Source organism: Rana temporaria, chromosome 5 (assembly GCF_905171775.1).
Source record: "Rana temporaria chromosome 5, aRanTem1.1, whole genome shotgun sequence".
Classification (NCBI taxonomy): Eukaryota; Metazoa; Chordata; class Amphibia; order Anura; family Ranidae; genus Rana; species Rana temporaria.
The window spans coordinates 201,969,255-201,992,226 of NC_053493.1; the positions used below are offsets into that span (position 1 = coordinate 201,969,255).

Genomic DNA, 22,972 nt, shown 5'->3' on the forward strand with positions numbered 1-22,972 from the left:
GGGTTTTTCTTTGCATCCACAACAATTTTCCTGGTGGTTTCGCTTCAACAGAACCTCTCATTTTCCACTTTTTGATTAGAGTTTGAACACTGCTGATTGGCATTCTCAATTCTCTGGATGCCTTTTTATATCCCTTTACTATATTATACAGTTCAACTACCTTTTCCCGCAGATCCTTTTACAATTCTTTTGCTTTCGCCAGACTCAGAATCCAGAAACGTCAGTGCAGCACTGGATGAAAGATGCAATGGTCTGTCAGGAGTCCAGAAACTCATTGACCTTTTATACGAACACACACACACACACACACACACACACACACACACACACACACACACACACACACACACACACCAATTACAAGAAAACAGATCAAAGGGTGAGGATGGTTCCCTTTTAATAGCCATTCAAACCCCTTTGTGTGCATGTTATCAGGCCAAAATCACCAGGGTATTTAAACTTTTTATCAGGGTCACTTGGGTAGTTTCTGTTGTCATTATGATTTAAAAAGTTAAACATAGTTTATTGATAATAAGAACAGTTTTTGTTTTATCATTTATTTATATGTCAGATTGCTAGACTTGTAGTCTGGCTGGAAAATATATGAATATAGTAAGTTTAGATAAGTTAATTAAGTCTTGTTCTAAATACCATAGTAGATCATTTTTGACTTGACATGCAAGAACTATTAAAATACGCAGTTTATACTGCTCTTTTTTATTTGTATAGCAAAAACAAAAATCCCAGGAGGTGATCAAATACCACCAAAAGAAAGCTCTATTTGTGGGAACAAAATGATAAAAATTCTGTTTGGGTACAGTGTAGCATGACTGCACAATTGTTGTTTAAACAGCGCAGAAAGTTTCAAATTGGCTTGGGCAGGAAGGGGGTGTAAGTGCATGGTATTGAAGTGGATAAGGTCACAAATAAAAGGTGGAAAAGTTCTTATTTAATCTGTGTCTCGTTTTTTTACATCACAGAAACCTGACATTTTAACAGGAGTGTGCAGACTTTCTATATCCACTGTGTATATAAAATTATATATATACACACACACACACACACACACACACACACACACACACACATACGTATATCCATTCCAGGCCCAGGCAAGAAGTAAAGGGGCAAGCTTCTTAAAAGGAACAGTTTCCTTGCTCAGCAACCTGCAAGAACACAGCCACAATTTAGGGGAAATGCAGTACCTCCACTGCACACACTTTGGAAGAGTATACTCCTGAAAGAGCCTCCAGGGACTGGGTCACACCTGGATGTGATACCACTGCCTTGGACCTGTATAGGACACTGCGGCACTCCACACGCTGTAGAACATACCATAGAGGAGCACCTAATGCAGGATCTAGCACCCCAATCGACTTTACAGGCTGGTCCCGCATCCTTCATCATTTTGTCTGGGCCTGGGTACAGTACCCGTGCCTAGCGTACGTATCTGGAAGCTGCATAGATAGCCAGAAGGACTGGTATGTAGCCAATATGGAGCAGAAAATATATAAAAAAATTAAAAACACATCCACCACCTAAGGCTTCATGTACATGGGACGTTGTTTAACCTCTCCTGAACAACCTAACTTGACAGCTAGAAACTGGCGTCTAAAAATATCAGTTTTGCCACGTTTTGGTCTAGAAGCGTTTGTTAAAAAAAAAATAAAAAAATATGTATTATTTTTTTTTATGAATAATGTCTGTAAACAAAACGCTGCTAAAACGGCAGTTATCGCATTTAACAGAGTTTACCAGCTGTTGCAGGCATTTGGAGTTTCAAATGCCTCTGAACATCCATCTGAACCCATTTTTTGTGTTACAAAAAAATGCTTCTTAACTCAACTGCCTAGAAAGGGCTATAAACGACCCTGTGTATGGTACTAATATGACAATAGGGGAGAGTTCAGGGGCAGCTGAAAAACAATGCAGACTGCTCCTAAAAATCTGCTTACCAGCAGCAGTGTACATGAGGCCTTAGGATACTAGAAAAAAAAAACAACTGAGAATAAATGTCAGAGGTCCTTATAGTTCTGTTTGCCAGTGTCCAATCACCTGAAGGTAGCACCATATAACCCAGTAGTGCAAGAATATGCTTGTTTCCTGTACTGTACAATCAAGGAAACGTAAATTAGTATTTACAATGTTGCTTGGTGCCCCTGGATTAAAAAGATTCAGAAAATAATTAACAAAAACTTTGAATTATAAAGAAGGAAAACCTCATGAAGGTACATTCAGTGGTAAGTAGGTCACAGATCATTATAGAATTGTATCCGTTGGCTATACAGGTTTGTAAGAGCAGGTATCACAAACACACACAAAAATCCTTTGCTAAACCCAAGGCCACATCACCGGACAGGCATCTGGTTTTGTCAGTAATTTACTTGATAAAACCCCATCCACTGTGATTTAAAAAGTACATACAAAGAGGTGTTATTTTGACAATAAAAGTAAGTTTACCTGAATCTGAATCTTGAACCCAATCTAATAAAGTCAGATCGAGTAGCTTTTGTATTTGCTGGGGTTCTTAGCCTGAAAAAAGCATGATTCTCCACTGCACATTTCCACAAATGTTTACAGGCTTTAGAATTCTCCAAGCGAAAAACAAATGTATGTTCCTGCTCCCTACCCTACAGTGAGAAAAGGAAAAGTTGTGTGACATAAAACAACGGATATCAGCTTGCCTAGAACGTGCTAAATAACAGTGAGTAGACCTTACCTGCTCGTCATCTTCTACAACAACAAGGGTTAATTTGCTTTTCTTAAAATCCATTTTGGTAATTTTCGGCCTAGTAACAAGAATACATGAAATGTGTTTAAGGTCTGTTAAGACACATAAGAAAGCCTTTGCCATCAATTAGTAGTGGGAAGAGATAAACATACTAGAACTACTGTCTATATATTTCCCTTTGCTTTATAGGAAGGGATTTTATTTCTGGCAAGTATAAAATTCTTACAGCTATCCCACAGGTTTCTGCCCTTGTTGTTTTGGATAGTAACTGGATAGTAAAACATTTTGTGTCTTATACAGCCCACTTCCAGTTTCTTGTCTGGTCATCAGCCTAGGCTTATGACATCATGCACAGCTCTCTCTCTCTCTCACTCATGAGAGTTTGGAAGAGAGGGGGGGTGAGTCATAAGAGGGCCAGTGAGAGTTGCAGAGCTGGATGTGTGCCTTTGTGAGACTTTGTAAATCCAGGAAGTTAAACAGGCCATCATTTAAAGTGCCTCTGTTTAACCCCAAATAAAGTTCAGCTGTTCTAGTTCTTTCCTGACAATTTCTTACTTGCATCCTACAGAAAAAGCAATGGTCCGCAGAGAGCTTTCAAAACATCAGAGGGATCTCATTGTTAAAAGGTATCAGTCAGGAGAAGGTTACAAAAGAATTTCCAAGGCATAAGATATACCATGGAACACAGTAAAGACAGTCATTATCAATTAGAGAAGATATGGCACAACAGTGACATCATAAAGAACTGTATGTCCCTCCAAAATTTATGAAAAGACGAAAAGAAAACTGATCAGGGAGGCTGCCAAAAGGCCTACAGCAACATTAAAGGAGCTGCAGGAATATCTGGCAAGTACTGGCTGTGTGGTACATGTGACAACAAGCTCCCGTATTCTTCATATGTCTGGGCTATGGGGTGGAGTAGCAAGACGAAAGCCTTTTCTTATGAATAAAAACATCTGATGAAACCAAGGTTGAAGTTTTTGGCCATAGTTCAAAAAGATATGTTTGGCGCAAAAACAACACTACACATCACCAAAAGAACACCATACCCACAGTGAAGCATGGTGGTGGCAGCTTTGTGCTTTGGGGCTCTTTTTCTTCAGCTGGAACAGGGGCCTTGGTCAAGGTAGAGGAAATTATGAATAGTTCCAAATGCCAGTCAATATTGGCACAAAACCCTCAGGCTTCTGATAGAAAGCTAAACATGAAGATGAACTTCATCTTTTAGCATGGCAACGACCCAAAGCATACATCCAAATCAACAAAGGAATGGCTTCACCAGAAAAAGATTAAAGTTTTGGAATGGCCCAGCCAGAGCCCAGACCTGAATCCCATTGAAAATCAGTGGGGTGATCGGAAGAGGGTTGTGCACAGGAGATGCCCTCGCAATCTGCCATGTTTGGAGTGTTTTTTCAAAGAATAGTGGGCAAATATTGCTAAGTCAAGATGTGCCATGCTGATAGACTCATACCCAAAAAGACTGAGTACTGTAATAAAATCAAAAGGTGGTTCAACAAAGTATTAGTTTTAGGCCCCTTTCACATTGAGAAGTTTTTCACGCGGTTCAGCTATTTTCACGCTTTTTACTACCCTCCATCTAAAAGATTTCAGTTTGTTGTTCAACTGAGTTGTACAGTTTATAGGTCACATTAAAAGTTCTGAAATTATTTATATTTGTCTAATTTTTTTACATCACAGAAACTTGACATTTTAACAAAGGTGTGTAGACTTTTTATATCCACTGTACATGTGTATGCTTGCATACTTATTGTAGCATTAGAGTCCTTTTTGCTGCCAAATTCTGTCAGAAAAAAATGCTGTTTATTTTCATAAGCTTGTGTGCATGAGGTCCAGAAAGTTATACAGGCATTTAAGTTGCTATTAGGAATACTGGAATTGTTGTGCCTGATGGGAGGGGAGACAGAGCCTTGCAGGCATTAGTTACCTTGGGAAACAACATCAGCCGTCAAAATCCAGCTGATCGATTTTCCAAAAAGCAAACTTGGCCTGAAGGTCTGCCATTGTCTCGGAGGAGCCTACAAACACATGAACACTCACTTAACTGACTTTGAATGCATGAAAATTCTTTAATGTCCATAGGAACCTCAAGGTTTCTTAAATTTTACAATCATTTTTAAACCTACGATTATATCATATAAAAAGACCTGGGACCAAATCACACGAACATTTCATATCTTATGTTGGAGACAACTTGGCCCGAGGCAGCAGGGAACGGTATCTTCATTATTTGTTATGGTATAGCTGCAAGTTTCAAAAATTAAAATTAAAGTATAATGCATAATAACATGTATAATACATACAATGAGTGTCTTCTATTACCCAACTACTTTATGAAGTGTTTTCCCAGAAGACGCTCCATCATTTTATAGAAATCCTTTAACTGATATCTCCAAGGACATTTACAATGGGGAAATACACATCTGCAAACTGCATGCATATCTTTGGGAGTTCACTGCCATAGTGACAAAAAGTAGCACAAATAAAAACTACCTAAACTTAGCACACCTGTCAGAACTATTTAGGAAATCGATACATGGCTTTCATAATAAAGTAAAACCTTGGTTTGAGAGTAACTTGGTTTGAGAGCGTTTTGCAAGACAAGCTAAATATTTTAATAATTTTTGACTTGATATACAGGCGATGTCTTGATATAAAAGAGTAGCGTCATATCACAACTGGGTATAAAAGAGAAGAGAGGCGCCTGTAAGTGTAGCAATAGGGTTTAATGAAGGTACAACATTTAGAAACATATAGCTATGAGTAAGCATCACATGATGTGAAACATGTCAGCCACCTTTTTCCTGTTGTTCATTTAATTTTGACTGCATCGTTTTGGTTGTTTTTTGGATTTCATTTGTACAATAAAGACATTGTTTTAAGGAGTGCGGCAGTCCAGAATCTTTTTCTATCCAACATATTGCTACACTTAGAGGCGCATCTATTCTCTTTTATACTTTGTAGCTCCTGCTGGATTTTGTTTCTAATCCTTTTGTGGTGGCTTCCATTTGTGGATGGACATTTTATGGTTACACAACTTATCACAATGCTATAATCTTTTTATATGGACTATAAACTGAAGGACTTATGAATTAATGTTGTTAAACAAATCATCTGAATTTCCATAATTTCTTATGGGGAAATTTGCTTTCATATACAAGTGCTTTGGATTACAAGCACATTTCTGGAGCAAATTATGCTCGCAATCCAAGGTTTTACTGTATAGGACTAGGCAAAGGATGTTTTAAAGGACCCACGTCACCAGGAAAATGTTGCAAAAGTTCAATTGAATCTGCCCCACTGTGACCTTATTTTATTAAAAGCTTGCAAAAGTGTTAGTCATCTTTTCATTTATAAAGAAAAATATAACGTAAAATCGTGAGTGATAAGAAGTAGTATAAAATATATTACCAAAAGAATAAACCAATTTTGTTTGAACCTTCAAATATTAAGATGCCTGTTGGGGTCAGTCCAAGAGCATAATCACAGCCATCCTTACCCTAAACACATAAAAATAAATGGAGTTAAGTAATTCGGAAGCAAGTAAAACATGTACAAATGTGTTGTCCAGAAATGCAGGTGCAAGATCACAAGACTAGACCTAAAACAGATTAAACCCAGGTTCACACTAAGCTGCGGGAATGAAGCTGTGCAAGCTCAGCTTAACTCGCACAATTTCACTCCTGCATGTCAGTCCCGATTTCAGAGACATCTGTGCAGGTTTCTGCAAAGATGTCAATGTAAATCGCAGCCCGAAATCTCAAAAAGTAGTACAGAAACGACATTTTGAAATCGGTGCAGTGCTGCACCGATTCGGATGGTGCCATTGCCGGCAAATCGCATGTCAAAACACACCAGTGTGAACCAGGGCTAAAGCACTTTGAGTATTTTATACCCTTACCTTCCTCTGCCAAATTAGGGATAGGAACTGCAGACTCCTGCCATCTTGGGAGAAAGTATTTTTGACATACCATGCACTTAAATCTGATGTCTCCCTGTAGTCCTGTATTTATCTTTTAAGCCTATGCTTTGTTGCATTAATTTACCTGATGTATCCCATGTTAAGACAACTTTTTAAGCATTAGATGTACCCAGGAAAAATTTTACCTCAAATCTCAAGTTACAAACATCCAACTTACAAATGGAGGGAGACGACAGGAAGTGAAAGGAAATCTACCCCCAGGAAGGGAAATTCACTCCTGCTTTATCACCAAGGCTTGTTTCCACAACAACCCAACATTTTCTAAATCCAATTGTCATATGGACATAAAGAGAGGTGAAATCTTCTGAAGAAGGACACAGACAGCAAAGCAAACATTACAGAGGTGTTAACCCTTCCCTATGCTACCCAAAAAGCTTGAAAATATTTTTTTGGGCTACATTTAAAATGTTTTACCTGTTGCCACTCACAAACCCGGGGACCGCCTGTAATACCTTAATAACATTATTTTATTCTATGAAAAGGAAATGAACGCTTGGTCATCCCTCATATAAATTGTATATATAAAAAAGCACATAAAGTGTGGCGTAATATAGTGATCAAACAGATTAGGTATTACGCTATTCATCAATGCGTTTCGGGGCATGTTATAAAACTCATCTTTTACCTGTACATTTTTTATAGTCATTAAGGCTGACTAGCTTTTGTTTCGTTTTAATTAAATTAACAATAGTTTATTAATATATTATCTTAAAATTTGAGGTTACCTTTTTCCTTGTGGGTACATACAAAGTGGGTGTTTTTTTATCATATCTTTTAATGCAATTATGGGATGGTACCCCTAAAGAAATGTTTTATGTCTTATGATGTGTTTACATTCTATTTTGTAAAGTCAACTTTCTAGCATTAATGTGGATTTTTCAGTACCTGTATAAATTCTAAATACCGTATATACTCGGTATAAGCCTAGTTTCTCAGCACATTTTTTGGTGCTGAAAATGCCCCCCTCGGCTTATACTCAAGACACCTTTTTCCGCCTGATCTCCCGGACTTTGGGGACCCGGTACCCACCAGCTGTAGGTCCCCTGGAGCCCAAACTTGTAGCCCCACTCTTCCTCTACAAGTGTGCAAAGTTTGTTGTCCGGGGGACCTACGGCCGGGGAGCACCGATTTTTCAAAGCCAGGCACCCCTTCCATAGACTCCCATGTTAAACAGTAATTTCTCCAGTAATTTCGTGGACCCAGTACCAGCCAGTCGTAGGTCCTCTGGACCCAGATCTTGGCATACATGTAGCCCAATTTCTCCTCTACAAATGTGCAACGTTTGTTGTCTGGGGGAACTACGGCTGGGGAGCAACGATTTTTCAAACTCGGGCACTCCTTTCATAGACTCCCATGTTAAACATCAGTCTATTCATGGACATAGTGAGGCATGGGACATAGTGAGGCATGGGACACAGTGAGGCATGGGACACAGTGAGGCATGGGACACAGTGAGGCATGGGACACAGTGAGGCATGGGACACAGTGAGGCATGGGACACAGTGAGGCATGGGACACAGTGAGGCATGGGACACAGTGAGGCATGGGACACAGTGAGGCATGGGACACAGTGAGGCATGGGACACAGTGAGGCATGCAGATGGACACCATAGGCTCCTACTCGAGTCAATACGTTTTCCCATTTTTTTGTGGTAAAATTGGGTGCCTCTGCTTATATTCGGGTCGGCTTATACTCGAGTATATACGGTAAGTGCAAATCTTTTCACAGATCATTGGTAGAGAGGGTAGTAGCGACTTCCTGCTCCTAGCCTGTGAATTGACGGTGAGAGGAGAAGCTAAAGATGACAGGTGTATGTCTGTCACTCTGCTCTCTTCTCCTACCAGCATGTCTTTTGTTCACACAACAGAACAGTTGAATGACTCATACTGCTGCTTCTCTCTCCCTGATTAAACTCTACTGAACAGGGGATTGCAAGTAGCGGATACCAAGTAGAATTCAGGCACAATTGTAGCTTGCAATAAATAAAAACACACATTTAATGACATCATAATGACATTATGTATGAATATTCTTAATTATTTAACATAAGATTATATATTATACAAGGACGTGATTTTTTTTTTTGCTTGTTGCTTTGTTGTGCTGTTTGATTGCTCAAACTCATATTTGCCATACTGTATACTCTGTTGAGATGCATTGCCTGGTTCAGGCAAGTTTATATTACCAAGAGAGTAGCAGCATAAACTCAATTGTGTTTACACAAAATGGCAACATGGATCCATGTCCTAAGGTTCATGTTGCATTTACAACTTATGCCATTAAAAATTCACCATTTCAAAAACATTGGCTATAAATTGCTAGTTAAGTTTTAACCCTAACTAACCATAAATACTGACTGATTTCTCAGAGTCTCTTGTTGGTATTCTGCTCTTTTCCAATGCATAGCTGATTACCATAACAAAAAAATAAAATAATTGCTAGCCTACAGCTAGATCTGGACACTATACTTATTTTATAAGGAACAGACAGACACCTTTGGCCTTCGGATAGTAAGCTGTCCATTATTTGACTTTTTTCCCCCAAGACCTGACACACACTGGACTTTGTGAAGAGGGAAGGGGTTGGAACTTCTCTCCCTTGCCAATTTACCCTCTTCCATTACCTTCACCCCCTCTCTCACCTCCCTTTTTTTGCCCTCTAATCCCCCGCCCCTCCCTCTCTGGATTTGTACACACATCTAAAGTCTCTCAGAAAAACAAAATGTTTAGAAACCGTAGTCGCTTGTCTAGAGCAAAGTATTCTGATACTGCAGTTAGGACCAGAAGCATGTGTGTTTTACTGTGTGTACTCTTACACCACCTTAAAGCGGGGGTTCACCCTGTTAAAAAAAAAAAATGTTTTTTTTTATTAGACCATTACATTCGGCATCGTAGCGCGAGCTACGGTATGCCGGTCTTACATTTTTTATCCCCGTACTCACTGTGCTATGGCTCATTGAAGATTCCGGGGAATGGGCGTTCCTATGGTGAGAGAAGGTGATTGACGGCCGGCCCTGGCACGTCACGCTTCTCCGGAAATAGCCGAAATAGGCTTGGCTATTCACGGCGCCTGCGCATAGCCTGTGCGCAGGCGCCGTGAAGAGCCGAGACCTACTCCGGCTGTCTTCGGGGAGCGTGACGTGCCAGAGCCGGCCGTCAATCATCCTCCCTCTCCATAGGCACGCCCATTCCCCGCGGGAGTCGGATTCTTCAATGAGCGATAGCACAGTGAGTACGGGGATTAAAAATTTAAGACCGGCATACCGTAGCTCGCGCTACGATGCCGAATGTAATGGTCTAATGATGTGAAGGAGGGTGAACCACCGCTTTAAATAAAATGGTCTTAGTACTGGGTAACCTTGAAATTTATGGTATTGTACTTTGTCATGGAAGCTTTGACCGATTTGTACACCTCTTTTTGTACTGTACTGCCATTTCTTTAACAAAGAATGTGTAAAAAAAAAAAAAAAAAATGCTCATTAGCAGGATACCAAAATATTCCACATGGTTTAGCCCTGATTTTTTTTTGTAACAAAGTTAAATGAAATGATATCTTTCTTGTTAAAATGATATCACAATGTTTGTTAAACAGCCTCACAACACCATTACACAACATGTTAAATAAACTAAAATTACATTTTATAAAAAATGTGGTATAACAACAAAAGAAGAAATATGTTACCTTGACAATGTGCATATCAACCCCATACATCTCTAACCACTTCGCTTTATTCAAGTAACATAGCTCGGCCTGAGCTGGTGTTTTACCCCTTAGAATGAAGGGGAAAAAAAAAAAAAATTAAATAGATACTCAAATCAGAAGAGAAAAATACATTTTAAAAAAACTGTTACAGAAGCCATTGCCTACTTATAACCCAATGTTCTCTTCTTCCATGCAGCTAGTCCTTTATTCAATCAGGGTGCAAGTATGCAACATGGCTGCTATACCCATAAAGAGACCTGGTCATCAATTTACAAAATGCAGGTGAAAACACTGATAAATCAAGTATTTTACAATGTTTACTTGCTGTGTTTTTTTTTCTATAAAAAAGGATACAAAATTCACTAACAGCATCTTTGGACTTGACTAGTCAATTTCCTGGCACAGCCACTCCCTCCTTGCATATCCTAGTCCTGTTCTCTTCTGGGAGTGCCCAGTTACTGCCTGTAATGGTTGAGGTCCTCCTCCCCTTCCTTCGCCTCCTACATATACTTTTTTAGGTAGCAATCAGGGAAGAAGCAAAAGTGTCACTTGAGTGGCGGATTGGAGTCTACTGGGGCTGCTTACAACGCATTTAAGATGGTGGCACGCAGCAGCAGTCTCAGGGTTTTTGGATGTCTACAGTGCTCCTGTAGCTTAGCTGCACTGAGCCATAGACTTCTATTACATCTTGCGGGGGTGGTGCACTTTCTGAAAGTGCGCCAAAACTCCTGCATTCAAGAGTTTACACACACAGGATAAAGTAGAAGTCTATAGATCAGTGTAGCAAACCCACAGACAAGTTGCAGGTGCACTGTGATGCCCATTACAAAAGTGCAGTGCAGTGCAGGGTCACTTTTATTCCTATTACAAGAAATGGACAGGTCCTCTTAAATATGAGATCTGGGGTCAAAAAGACCTCAGATCTCATATTTAGACTAAAATGCAATAAAAATAAAAAAAAATAAAAAATTGTCATTTGAAAAACTGACAACAGAAAAATGTCTCTTTAAGAAGCATGGGCGAAAGTGACGTTTTAAAGTCGCTTCCGCCCTGCTATGCTATGAAGATGGGTGGGGGCCATCTTGCCTAGCAGCGAGAAGGACCTGATCGCCTCCGCTGCTGCCGATGGCTCCAATAATCGGCGGAGGACGCGGAAGACGGGGGCCCTCTCCTGCTGCCAATAACGATGATCTCGTGGCGAGACCACCGTTATCGTTTAAAGGAGCGCTCACAGAAAAGATGGATATCTCGGTTGTGGCAGCAGCTGCTGCCGTTACCGAGATATCCATCTTTAACCACTTAAGCCCCAGACCTTTTGGCAGCTAAATGCCCAGGCCAGGTTTTGAGATTCGGCACTGCGTCGCTTTAACAGACAATTGCGCGGTCGTGCAACGTGGCTCCCAAACAAAATTGGCTTCCTTTTTTCCCCACAAATAGAGCTTTCTTTTGGTGGTATTTGATCACCTCTGCGGTTTTTATTTTTTGCGCTATAAACAAAAATAGAGCGTCAATTTTGAAAAAAAATCTATATTTTTTACTTTTTGCTATAATAAATATCCCCCAAAAACATATATAAAAAAAAAATTCCCTCAGTTTAGGCCGATACGTATTCTTCTACCTATTTTTGGTAAAAAAAAAAATCGCAATAAGCGTTTATCGATTGGTTTGCGCAAAATGTATAGCGTTTACAAAATAGGGGATAGTTTTATTGCATTTTTATAAATTTTTTTTTTTTTACTACTATTGCCGGCGATCATCGATTTTTTTCGTGACTGCGACATTATGGCGGACACTTCGGACAATTTTGACACATTTTTGGGACCATTGTAATTTTCACAGCAAAAAATGCATTTAAATTGCATTGTTTATTGTGAAAATGACAGTTGCAGTTTGGGAGTTAACCACAGGGGGCGCTGTAGGAGTTAGGGTTCACCTAGTGTGTGTTTACAACTGTAGGGGGTGTGGCTGTAGGGGTGTGGCTGTAGGACTGACATCATCGATCGAGTCTCCCTTATAAAAAGGATCACTCGATCGATACGCCGCCACAGTGAAGCACGGGGAAGCCGTGTTTACATACGGCTCTCCCCGTTCTTCAGCTCCGGGAAGTGATCGCGACGGAGCGGCTATAAACGAATAGCCGCGCCGTCGTCCCGGATCGCTCCCCGAGGGAATCCGCCCGCCGCGGAGGGGGTCCCGATCGGACCCCCCACCCACTAGAAGGCAAGGACGTATATATACGCCCTTCTGCCTGTACGTGCCATTCTGTGGACGTATATAGTCGTGCGGCGGGCGTTAAGGGGTTAAAGTACCGACGTATATGTACATAACTTAAAAGGTAAGCTGCGCTGCATGTGTAGAAAAAATTATGAACAAAATTGCATAACCAACCAATCTGTGAAACATATGCTAGTCCATAGATATAATTCCAAAATTGGTATAATCAATGTGCATAATGGATATGAGAAAAAGTGCAAAACAAAAATAGTGAATAAAATAGTCCAGATAATCATGACATTCACAGCTGAAATTCTTGTGGATATCCCATATGAATCGCAGATACACCCATTGAGTGTCAAAGAAAATCCAGGAAGCAGTGTCAGATAGAAGGAAAGGCACCTCCACCTCGAATAATAAATCTGCTTACCGACTCCCATAGATCTCTATAATTGAGATCATATGCGCATGTGGCTCATAAGCCAAGCTGATTCTTGCTGCTTCTCTGAAGCACTCCTCCCCAAATGGTTTCACTTGACAGCGACCTACAGGTCTCCCCGCATAGATCGAACCCGGGAGTAAAACAAAATTGCCAACATAGAGCAGTATTGTAAGGTAAAATGATTTATTGACATATAAAAGATGCACTCACATGTCCATTGAAAATATAGAAGCGTTTGTGTAATAGTTAAAGCCAGCCGGCTTAGATAATCCGCCCCTGGAAGAAGTCATCTCTTTGGCGAAATGGCGTAGGGAGGAGCGGCGTGCTGACGTCACCACTGTTCACCAACGACCATCCGGAAGGACGGGCGGATTATCTAAGCCGGCCGGCTTTAACTATTACACAAACGCTACTATATTTTCAATTTTCACATGTGAGTGCATCTTTTATATGTCAATAAATCGTTTTACCTTACAATACTGCTCTATGTTGGCAATTTTGTTTTACTCCCGGGTTCGATCTATGCAGGGAGACCTGTTAGTCGCTGTCAAGTAAAACCATTTGGGGAGGAGTACTTCAGAGAAGCAGCAAGAATCAGCTTGGCTTATGAGCCACATGCGCATATGATCTCAATTATAGAGATCTATGGGAGTCGGTAAGCAGATTTATTATTAGAGGTGGAGGTGCCTTTCCTTCTGCTATCTGACACTGCTTCCTGGATTTTCTTTGACACTCAATGGGTGTATCTGCGATTCATATGGGATATCCACAAGAATTTCAGCTGTAAATGTTACGATTATCTGGACTATTTTATTCACTATTTTTGTTTTGCACTTTTTCTCATATCCATTATGCACATTGATTATACCAATTTTGGAATTATATCTATGGACTAGCATATGTTTCACAGATTGGTTGGTTATGCAATTTTGTTCATAATTTTTTCTACACATGCAGCGCAGCTTACCTTTTAAGTTATTTCATTTGTGTTTATCTGACATATTTTTGCTGCAGCAGCTATTTCCCCCTTTTTTTTATAATTTTTGATATCATATCACTATTATTAGTTTAGTCAGACCGGCGCAGTATTTCTTTCACATGTATAAGTACATGAGCGGGTCATTAAAGCTGCAGATTTAAAAACCTTTATAATGACTTTTGAAATTACATTATGTTAAAGCTTCTATGGTATTTTAGTGATTGGGTTTAGAAATACCTATACAGTGCCAGTTAACAATTCACAATGTCAGCCAGGCTCCTAGTTTTAACAAACGTACAAAGGATTATTGGAATTTATAAAAAAAAAAAAAAAAAGAAGATTGTAAAAACAAATTGTTCTACATCAAATTGATATAGAATTATGAACTACAAGATATTTAACCACTTAAGACCCGGACCATTATGCAGGTAAAAGGACCTGACTAGTTTTTGAGATTCGGCACTGCGTCGCTTTAACTGACAATTGCGCGGTCGGGCGACGTGGCTCCCAAACAAAATTGGCGTCCTTTTTTTCCCACAAATAGAGCTTTCTTTTGGTAGTATTTGATCTGCTCTGCGGTTTTTATTTTTTGCGCTATAAACAAAAATAGAGCGACAATTTTGAAAAAAAATGCAATATGTTTTAATTTTTGCTATAATAAATATCCCCCAACAAATATATATATATATATATATATATATAAAAAAAAAATGTCCTCAGTTTAGGCCGATACATATTCTACATATTTTTGGTTAAAAAAAAAAAAAAATCGCAATAAGCGTTTATTGGTTTGCGCAAAAGTTATAGCGTTTACAAAATAGGGGATAGTTTTATGGCATTTTTATTAATATTTTATTTTTTTACTAGTAATGGCGGCGATCAGTGATTTTTTTCGTGACTGCGACATTATGGCGGACACATTGGACACTTTTGACACATTTTTGGGACCATTGCCATTTTCACAGCGAAAAGTGCTATAAAGATGCAAGGATTACTGTGAAAATGACAATGGCAGTGAAGAGGTTAACCACTAGGTGGCGCTAAGGGGTTAAGTGTGCCCTAAGGGAGTGATTCTTACTGTAGGGGGGCGTGTGCACATCTGCAGCAAGGCTTGTCTGTTTCTGTCCTAACAGGCTACAGTGATAGAAACAGCAGTTGTTGGCTCCTGCTGCTGTCAATCAAATCATGTGAGGAGAGAGTGGGGGGCGGGGCCAAGCCATGCTGGATGTGTATGGATGAACTCAGCCTGGTTCATAAGCGAGCCCGCAGGTGGGCCACTATAAGAAGCTTCCTATAGTGGCACACAGAAGAGGAGGAGGAGCCAATAGTGTATGCAGGGAACCCCAGAAGAGAAGATTTGGGACTACTCTGAAATACGATTGCACAGAGCAGGTAAGTATAAACACAATTGTTATTTTAATAAAAAGAAAAAAAAATATCCCTTCCAACCACTAAGATTTGCCTTGCAGAACAGCCTGGGATTTGGCCATAGGTGAAGGCTTTAGTAGGCTTCTGCAGGTACCATTACTTGCAGCTGTTTTTTTTTTAAGACTTAAAATGAAATATTTGTGTTCCTTATATTTAGGATTTGCAGATACCTCAAAATAATTACAAAACAACATTTTTACAGATGAAGCATGAATATTGTATTAAACTTAAAGGGGTTGTAAAGTTAAATTTTTCCCCCTAAATAGCTCCCTTTACCTTAGTGCAGTCCTCCTTTACTTACCTCATCCTTCCATTTTGCTTTTAAATGTCCTTATTTCTTCTGAGAAATCCTCACTTCCTGTTCTTCTGTTTGTAACTCCACACAGTAATGCAAGGCTTTCTCCCAGGTGTGGAGTGTCGTGCTTGCCCCCCCCTCGGACTACAGGAGAGTCAGGACGCTCTCTACGTTGCAGATAAAGGAGCTGTGTTAGTGGGAGTCCTGACTCTCCTGTAGTCCAAGGGAGGGGGCGAGCACGACACTCCACACCAGGGACAAAGCCTTGCATTACTGTGTGGAGTTACAGACAGAAGAACAGGAAGTGAGGATTTCTCAGAAGAAATAAGGACATTTAAAAGCAAAATGGAAGGATGAGGTAAGTGAAGGACGACTGCACTAAGGTAAAAAGGTATTTAGGGGGAAAAAATTGTACCTTTACAACTACAACCCTTTTAAACTAATTTTATGCCAGAAAATAAGTAAGGATATTTCAGAGCCACTGAACAAAAATAATTGTACATCCTTACACCTTTGCTAAATGTTTTCCTTGCTGACACCCCATTTTTGGACATTGGCCTTGCTGCTAAATGATCCCCAAGAGAAACTTAGGGCTGTGTTTTATTCCAGTTCCTGGAATCTGACAACTGTCTACATAAAGGTCAATGCAGGACAAATATTACTACAATACAGAACTAAATAGTTAGGGGGCATTTGGGGCAAGGTTTCTCACAGCGCACATTAGAAGCTACAGCAAGTCAGATAGAACACTCTTTATTTCCTGGCTTGAGGTTGTTTAGCATAATCTATCTCTTTCCTCCCCAGCCTTACTGTCCTTGGTCCACCCCTATGATTCATTGAATTTCAGGTCTTTCCAACATTGAGGCTCAGCATCACCTATAACAGTCTGCATGCAGGTTTTTATGCTTGGCTCTCTTCTGTCCTTTACCACCAGCCATAACCTGAATGCTCTAAAAAGCACATAGACCCATTGATGATTTCCCCAGATGCAAAATGAGAAATGCAATGAAAATGGAAATGTTGCATTTAAAAAAAGTCATTAGCATTTTCATGAAGGGCAAGAGGGAACCAAAGAAGGCAAAATACAAGAAAATTAAACTTAAGCTTTAAAGAAGTCTTACCAGAAGGTTGTAATACTTTTTAAATCCTCAAAGGGAACCAACTCAAATCGCACTTGGTCCCATTAAAATCTGTGCAGGGTTTGCTGAGGTGTGTTGCCACATAGCTGGGCCTGCCTCCTGCCATCCAACAGCCCTAAACAACGGAGACTTATGCTGGGTACACACGATCATTTTTCGGCATGAAAAAAACAAAGTTTAAAAAAAAATGTAATTTAAAATGGTGTGTGGGCTTCACATCATTTTTTGGGTTCTGAAAAACTACAATTTATTTAAATTTTTTCGAACATGCTGCATTTTTTAACAACGTTTTAAATTATGTCGTTTTTCGGGTTGTAAAAAATGATCGTGTGTGGGCTAAAACGACGTTAAAAACCTGCGCATGCTCAGAGGCAAGTTATGAGACGGGAGCGCTCGTTCTGGTAAAACTACCATTCGTAATGGAGTAAGCACATTCATCACGCTGTAACAGACAGAAAAGCGCAAATCGTCTTTTACTAACAGGAAATCAGCTAAAGCAGCCCCAAGGGTGGCGCCATCCGCATGGAACTTCCACTTTAAAGTGCCGTCGTAGGTGTTGTACGTCACCACGCTTTGCTAGAGCATTTTTTTAAAACTATGGTGCATGGGCAACGTCATTTTAATGATGAAGTTGGAAAAAACAACGTTTTTTTCTACATGCCGAAAAACAATGTTTTTTTCATGCCGAAAAATGATCGTGTGTACGCGGCATTAATTCTAGACTGATGGCACTAAAATAGAGGGGTTTACACTTGTCCAAGAGAGACTAGAGCGGTAATCACTAAATGGCGGACCGTGGGCCAAATGCAGACCGCATCACTCTATGCGGCCCGCCGTGGTACCACCATTTAACAGCCTTCTCTTCCCCCTGCCATCTCTGTAATCCTCACACAGAGCCGACAGCGGGAGGCAGGACAGTTCTGGATGGAGGGCGCAGCTGCCGGAGGTTAACAAGCAGGTGATTGGTTGCTAGGATGAAGGGCAGTCTTAGCAACCAATCACCATCTTGCATCACCCGCCCTCCATCCAAGACATGCCGTGCCTCGTTTTGATCTTCGGTTAGTGCAAGGTAAGTGAGGGGGGGTGGGGGTAGGGTTGCCACTTATACGGGATTTGAATCATGTGCCCGGTTTTGAGAACCTCGGAAAACCGGACACATTATTCAGATAGGATAGTGGCTCATAGCTGGAGAGGATTAGGTGTTCTCCTTCCTCCAGCCTGCAGGTTGCAATAGAGAGCTGGCACTGACTGAAAAGTCTCAGCAGCACTGCCGAGGAACGAACACGAGTGTGTGAAGCCTGGAAAGAGAATTGAGAGTGCTTTTGCAGTTATTTAGTGAGTACAGGGGGAAAGGGGGCTCTCTGGTGTCACATCTCATGTAAGGGGGCTCTCTGGTGTCACATCTCATGTAAGGGGGGGCTCTGGTGCTTTTGTTTATAGCCTAAAAAATAAAAACCGCAGATGTGATCAAATACCACCAAAATAAAACCTCTACTTGTGGGAAAACAGGATTTTTAAACAGCTTACCTGTAAAATTATTTTTTTGGAGTACACCACGGGACACAAAGCCATTCATTAAATAATGGGTTAATGGGTCACCAGCTGTGATTGGACACTGGCACAACCAATTGAAGACAGTTCCCCTCCATATAACCCCTCTCATCAGGGAAGTACCTCAGTTTTGTAACAAGCTATTAAGGTTTCCATAAAAAAGGGGGAGACCTCTGTGTCCTGTGGTGTACTCCAAGAAAACGATTTTTACAGGCAAGCCGTTTTAAAAATCCTGTTTCCTTTCTCGTACACCACAGAACACAGAGCCATTCATTAAATAATGGGACGTCCCAGAGCAATGCTCCATATGAAGGGTGGGAGACACAGATCAAAGCAGGCCGATACGGACAAGAAGCCCTATACTGCTGCCTGCAGCACACTTCGTCCGAAAGCGGCATCCTCATGACCTTTCACATCTATTCGATAGAATTTGGAAAATGTGTGGACTGAAGACCAAGTTGCAGCTTTACAGATCTGAGCCAACGAAGCCTGGTGGTGCACTGCCCATGAAGCACTTATCGCCCTGGTAGAGTGCGCCCTAAAAGAAAAAGGAGTTCTGTTCTTTAAAACATAGTCTTGAATAATTGTTTGTCGAATCCACCTGAAGATAGTGGATTTTGATGCCGCTTGTCCCTTCTTGGGAACACATAACCCCATCAGCGTCCCCTTGTGGTTAACTCCCAAACTGCAACTGTCATTTTCACAATAAATAATGCATTTTAAATGCATTTTTTGCTGTGAAAAGGACAATGGTCCCAAAAATGTGTCAAAATTGTCCGAAGTGTCCGCCATAATGTCGCAGTCACGGGAAAAAAAAAAAAACGCTGATCGCCGCCATTAGTAGTAAAAAAAAAAAAATGATAAAAATGCAATAAAACTATCCCCTATTTTGCGCAAACCAACCGATTAATGCTTATTGCGATTTTTTTTTAGCTAAAATAGGTAGAAGAATACGTATCGGCCTAAACTGAGTAAAAAATATTTGTTTTATATATTTTTGGGGGATATTTGTTAAAGCAAAAAATATGATTTTTTTTGAAAATTGTCGCTCTATTTTTGTTTATAGCGCAAAAAATAAAAACCGCAGAGGTGATCAAATAACCCAAAAGAAGCTCTATTTGTGGGAAAAAAGGACGCCAATTTTGTTTGGGAGCCACGTTGTACGACCGCGCAATTGTCAGTTAAAGCGACAAAAAGGGGCAAGGTCCTTTAGCTGCATTTTGGTCTGGGTCTTAAGTGGTTAAACACCTGTACGTTATCAACTGGACAAGTCAAGTAATCATTTACACAAGAAATGGCTTCATCTACAGAAGTCAGACTCCACTTTTTGGAAAATTCTTCCTCCATAGGATAAAGAATGTCAAACTTCTTAGGAGGTGAGAAACGCTTATCTGGATGTAACTAGTCTGCGTAGATTAACTTTTTTTTAATAACGGATGAACCGGAAAAGAGCACCCTGCAGGGATTTTAATGAACATAAGTGAGGAGAAAGGTGATTCAGTTAACTCCGAAAAGGGCAACCTGAATGCAGTATGCACTGCAGCTGTTCAGCCACTTCATCGTTCTTACGGTCCCTTCTCACTGCCTTACAGTGCTTCAGCATAACATTGTACCTGTGACCTTAGCATCTGGGAAGCAGAGAAGGGTTCCTCTGACATCCCTGATTCATCGGACTCCTCATCCCTGTCCTCTGTAGGAGTTATCTCATCCTCATCCTTCTCTTTAGATTTTTCTGAAAGGGGATCTCAAACCACCGAAGGAGATCTGCTTCGCTTTTTGTCCTTTTGCCAAGGACTTTGCGATTAGCGTAGTGATCTCCCCTTCTAATTTTTCCAGGGCTGCGGTAAAAGTGTCCTCAGTGACATATGCAGGCCCAGGTGCCACAGGAGAAATTGTTACCCCTGATAGTGGCAATGGCTCCTCCTGTATAGGTATGTCAAAATTTACAGGGGTGGAAGGTACTAAGCAGGCACGGCTAGAGCCCCGTCTCAGGCGGCAGTGCTTTCTTGTCTTTCTTAGTCCCTGAAGGGAAGACATATTATCAAGCAACAAGCCGGGGTACCACAATGCATATACTACTGTGCTCAGTTTAGCAATCTACATAAAGTATGCAAATTAAACACACAGTTTTATATCATAGAGTAGGTGTCTCTCCTGGTAGTGCCCCACCAACCACATAGCGCTTACATGCTCCCTGAATGCTGCTGTGTCCTAAAGGAAGAGCTGCCGGCCTCCGAGATTCCTTTATGGCTCCTGTAGTGAGCGCCATCTTTCAAACCGGCGTGCCCACGTACAATCCCCCTTTTCCTCTTCCACCCCCACCGCCGATAAAGGGCGCGTGCGACCTAGGGCACAATGGCGGCTGTCCTGGGACGAGGGGGAGCCTCTCCCTGCTTATTCGGACTGTGCTTCCCAGTGTTTGGAGGAGAGAAGCGGTTGCCGTGCTTATGCAGCGCTCTACAGCGGAGGAAGTGTGCTTGTCCTGCCGGTTCTGACACTGTATAGAGCGTGGTGAGTAAAAAAAAAAACTCAGCTCTTTACTCCCTCTAGTGGCCAAAAAGAGAAGACATCCTACTCAGAATTGGAAAAAGGTCATTAAGATTGTACTTCGGATTCCTTTTCCTCTTACCTTTATCCCCACTGCAGGTTTTTTCTGCTGAAAAATTTTCAGACAGCACCAATCTTCACCCATCCCGGCAGGCTTTGTGTGCCAACCTTCAGGGATATGGGTTCCCATTTAAAGGAGACCTCTCCTCTGGGCCATGTAAAAGACTCTTACCAGGACTTTTAGCGTATATAGCAAAAGTGCAGGACCCTAGAGCCCAGTCCTCTGAAGAGAGACATTAAAGGTTAACGCCTCATGCATGAGGCATGGATCCCATCCAGTTTCAGCGTAATTTATTTGGCGTCTTGGATGGATCCAAAAGCATCGTTCTGTTCTACCCCCAGAGGGTCTCTTTTGCAGAGCTTTCCTTAGCACATTCTCCACACGTCCAACACCTTAAAAAACTGAGGTACTTCCCTGATGGGAGGGGTTATATGGAGGGGAACTGTCTTCAATTGGTTGTGCCAGTGTTCAATCACCGCTGGTGACCCTTAACCCATTATGTAATGAATGGCTCTGTGTCCCATGGTGTACGAGAAACAAAAAAAAGGATCTCAGTTTTGTTTGGGTACAGCGTCAAATGACCGTGCAATTGTCAGTTAATGTGACGCAGTGCCGTTTCGCAAAAAATGGCCTGGTCAGGAAGGGGGTGAATTTTCCCAGGGCTGAAGTGGTTAAAGTGTTCGGGTTTGACTTGATGAAAAGGTGGCAATCCGGGGGGGGGGGGGGCGCGAAGTTACAGGGAGTAAGGACACTAGTCTGAACAAAGTGTGTGCTGACTTGCTGAGGACATTAAAGTGGAGTTGTTGAGGGCTGTGATGTGGTGGGCTGAGGACATCAGGTTGGGGGGCTGAGCAGACTGATGTATGGGGGAGATGTGGACATTACAGTGGGGGGGAGATGTGGACATTACAGTGGGGGGGGGAGATGTGGACATTGGGGGAGTTTGAGGACTGTGATGTGGGGGAGGTTGAGGACTGATGTGGGGGAGGTTGAGGACTGATGTGGGGGAGGTTGAGGACTGATGTGGGGGAGCTGAGAAATGTAATGTGGGGGCCCTGAGAAATGTAATGTGGGGGGCAATGAGGACAGTATTATGAAGGGGGCTGAGGATAGTAATGTGGGAGGATAATGTAAATAGGGGCAAAGGATAGTACTGGCAGGGGGGTTGGTGTCAAGGAAGTGTGAGAACATTACTGTGGAGGGGGGGGGGGTGATATAAAGGAGGACCTGAGGACACTCATCAAGAGGGAGAGCACTCTGATGTGCACTTGGGACTGAGGATGCTGATGTAAGAATGGGTTCATACCTGTACATGTGCATTAGGTGCACACGTCTTTGGTAGGTTAGCCCAAAATAGTGTGGCAGCAACATGTGGTTTGGCACATGCGAAAAAGCTCCACGGGTAACGACATGATGTTTGGACCTCTGCTGGAAGAAAATTTTGCTCACCGGACCTCAGTGAATTTTAATTCATTATCCCCGGACTAGAGTATTATCTAGTGGCTTGTGTGGTGTGCCTATGTTTTTTGTGAAGGGCTGCTCTTCTGCAGCTTCCGATTTTCACAACCACACTTATTCACACCTATGCATTTTCAGTGCTTTTTGCATTTTGCAGATTTGCACTACAAAACGTGTTCCATAGGAAACCATGTTAAATAGACTGTAGTGCAAATCTGCAAAATGCAAAAAGCACTAAAACTGCATAGGTGTGAATCCAGCCTTACTCCTCCACACTCTATATCTGAATAACTGGTGGCTGGGACTGTCATTTCGGTCATTGGTAATGATTATTTACAATAAATGTAGAGAATATCAGAGGGGAAATTACATAGCAGAACTGCAGAATGAAGAGGGGGCTTTGCTGCTGGTTGTAACTCATGTG

The 22,972-nt window shown here is 41.3% G+C and overlaps 1 protein-coding gene across 1 annotated transcript in view; it reads right to left on the reverse strand.

The window, feature by feature from the left end:
* Nucleotides 1-22,972, reverse strand: part of EPB41L4B (erythrocyte membrane protein band 4.1 like 4B) — a 334,961-nt gene that overhangs the window by 26,364 nt on the left and 285,625 nt on the right. Inside the window, exons 8-11 of the mRNA XM_040353483.1 lie at nt 10,414-10,501; nt 6,161-6,249; nt 2,720-2,789; nt 2,461-2,630 (exon numbers count right to left, since the gene is read on the reverse strand). Coding sequence (XP_040209417.1) covers nt 2,461-2,630; nt 2,720-2,789; nt 6,161-6,249; nt 10,414-10,501 — 417 coding nt within the window. The remainder of the gene's footprint in view (nt 1-2,460; nt 2,631-2,719; nt 2,790-6,160; nt 6,250-10,413; nt 10,502-22,972) is intronic.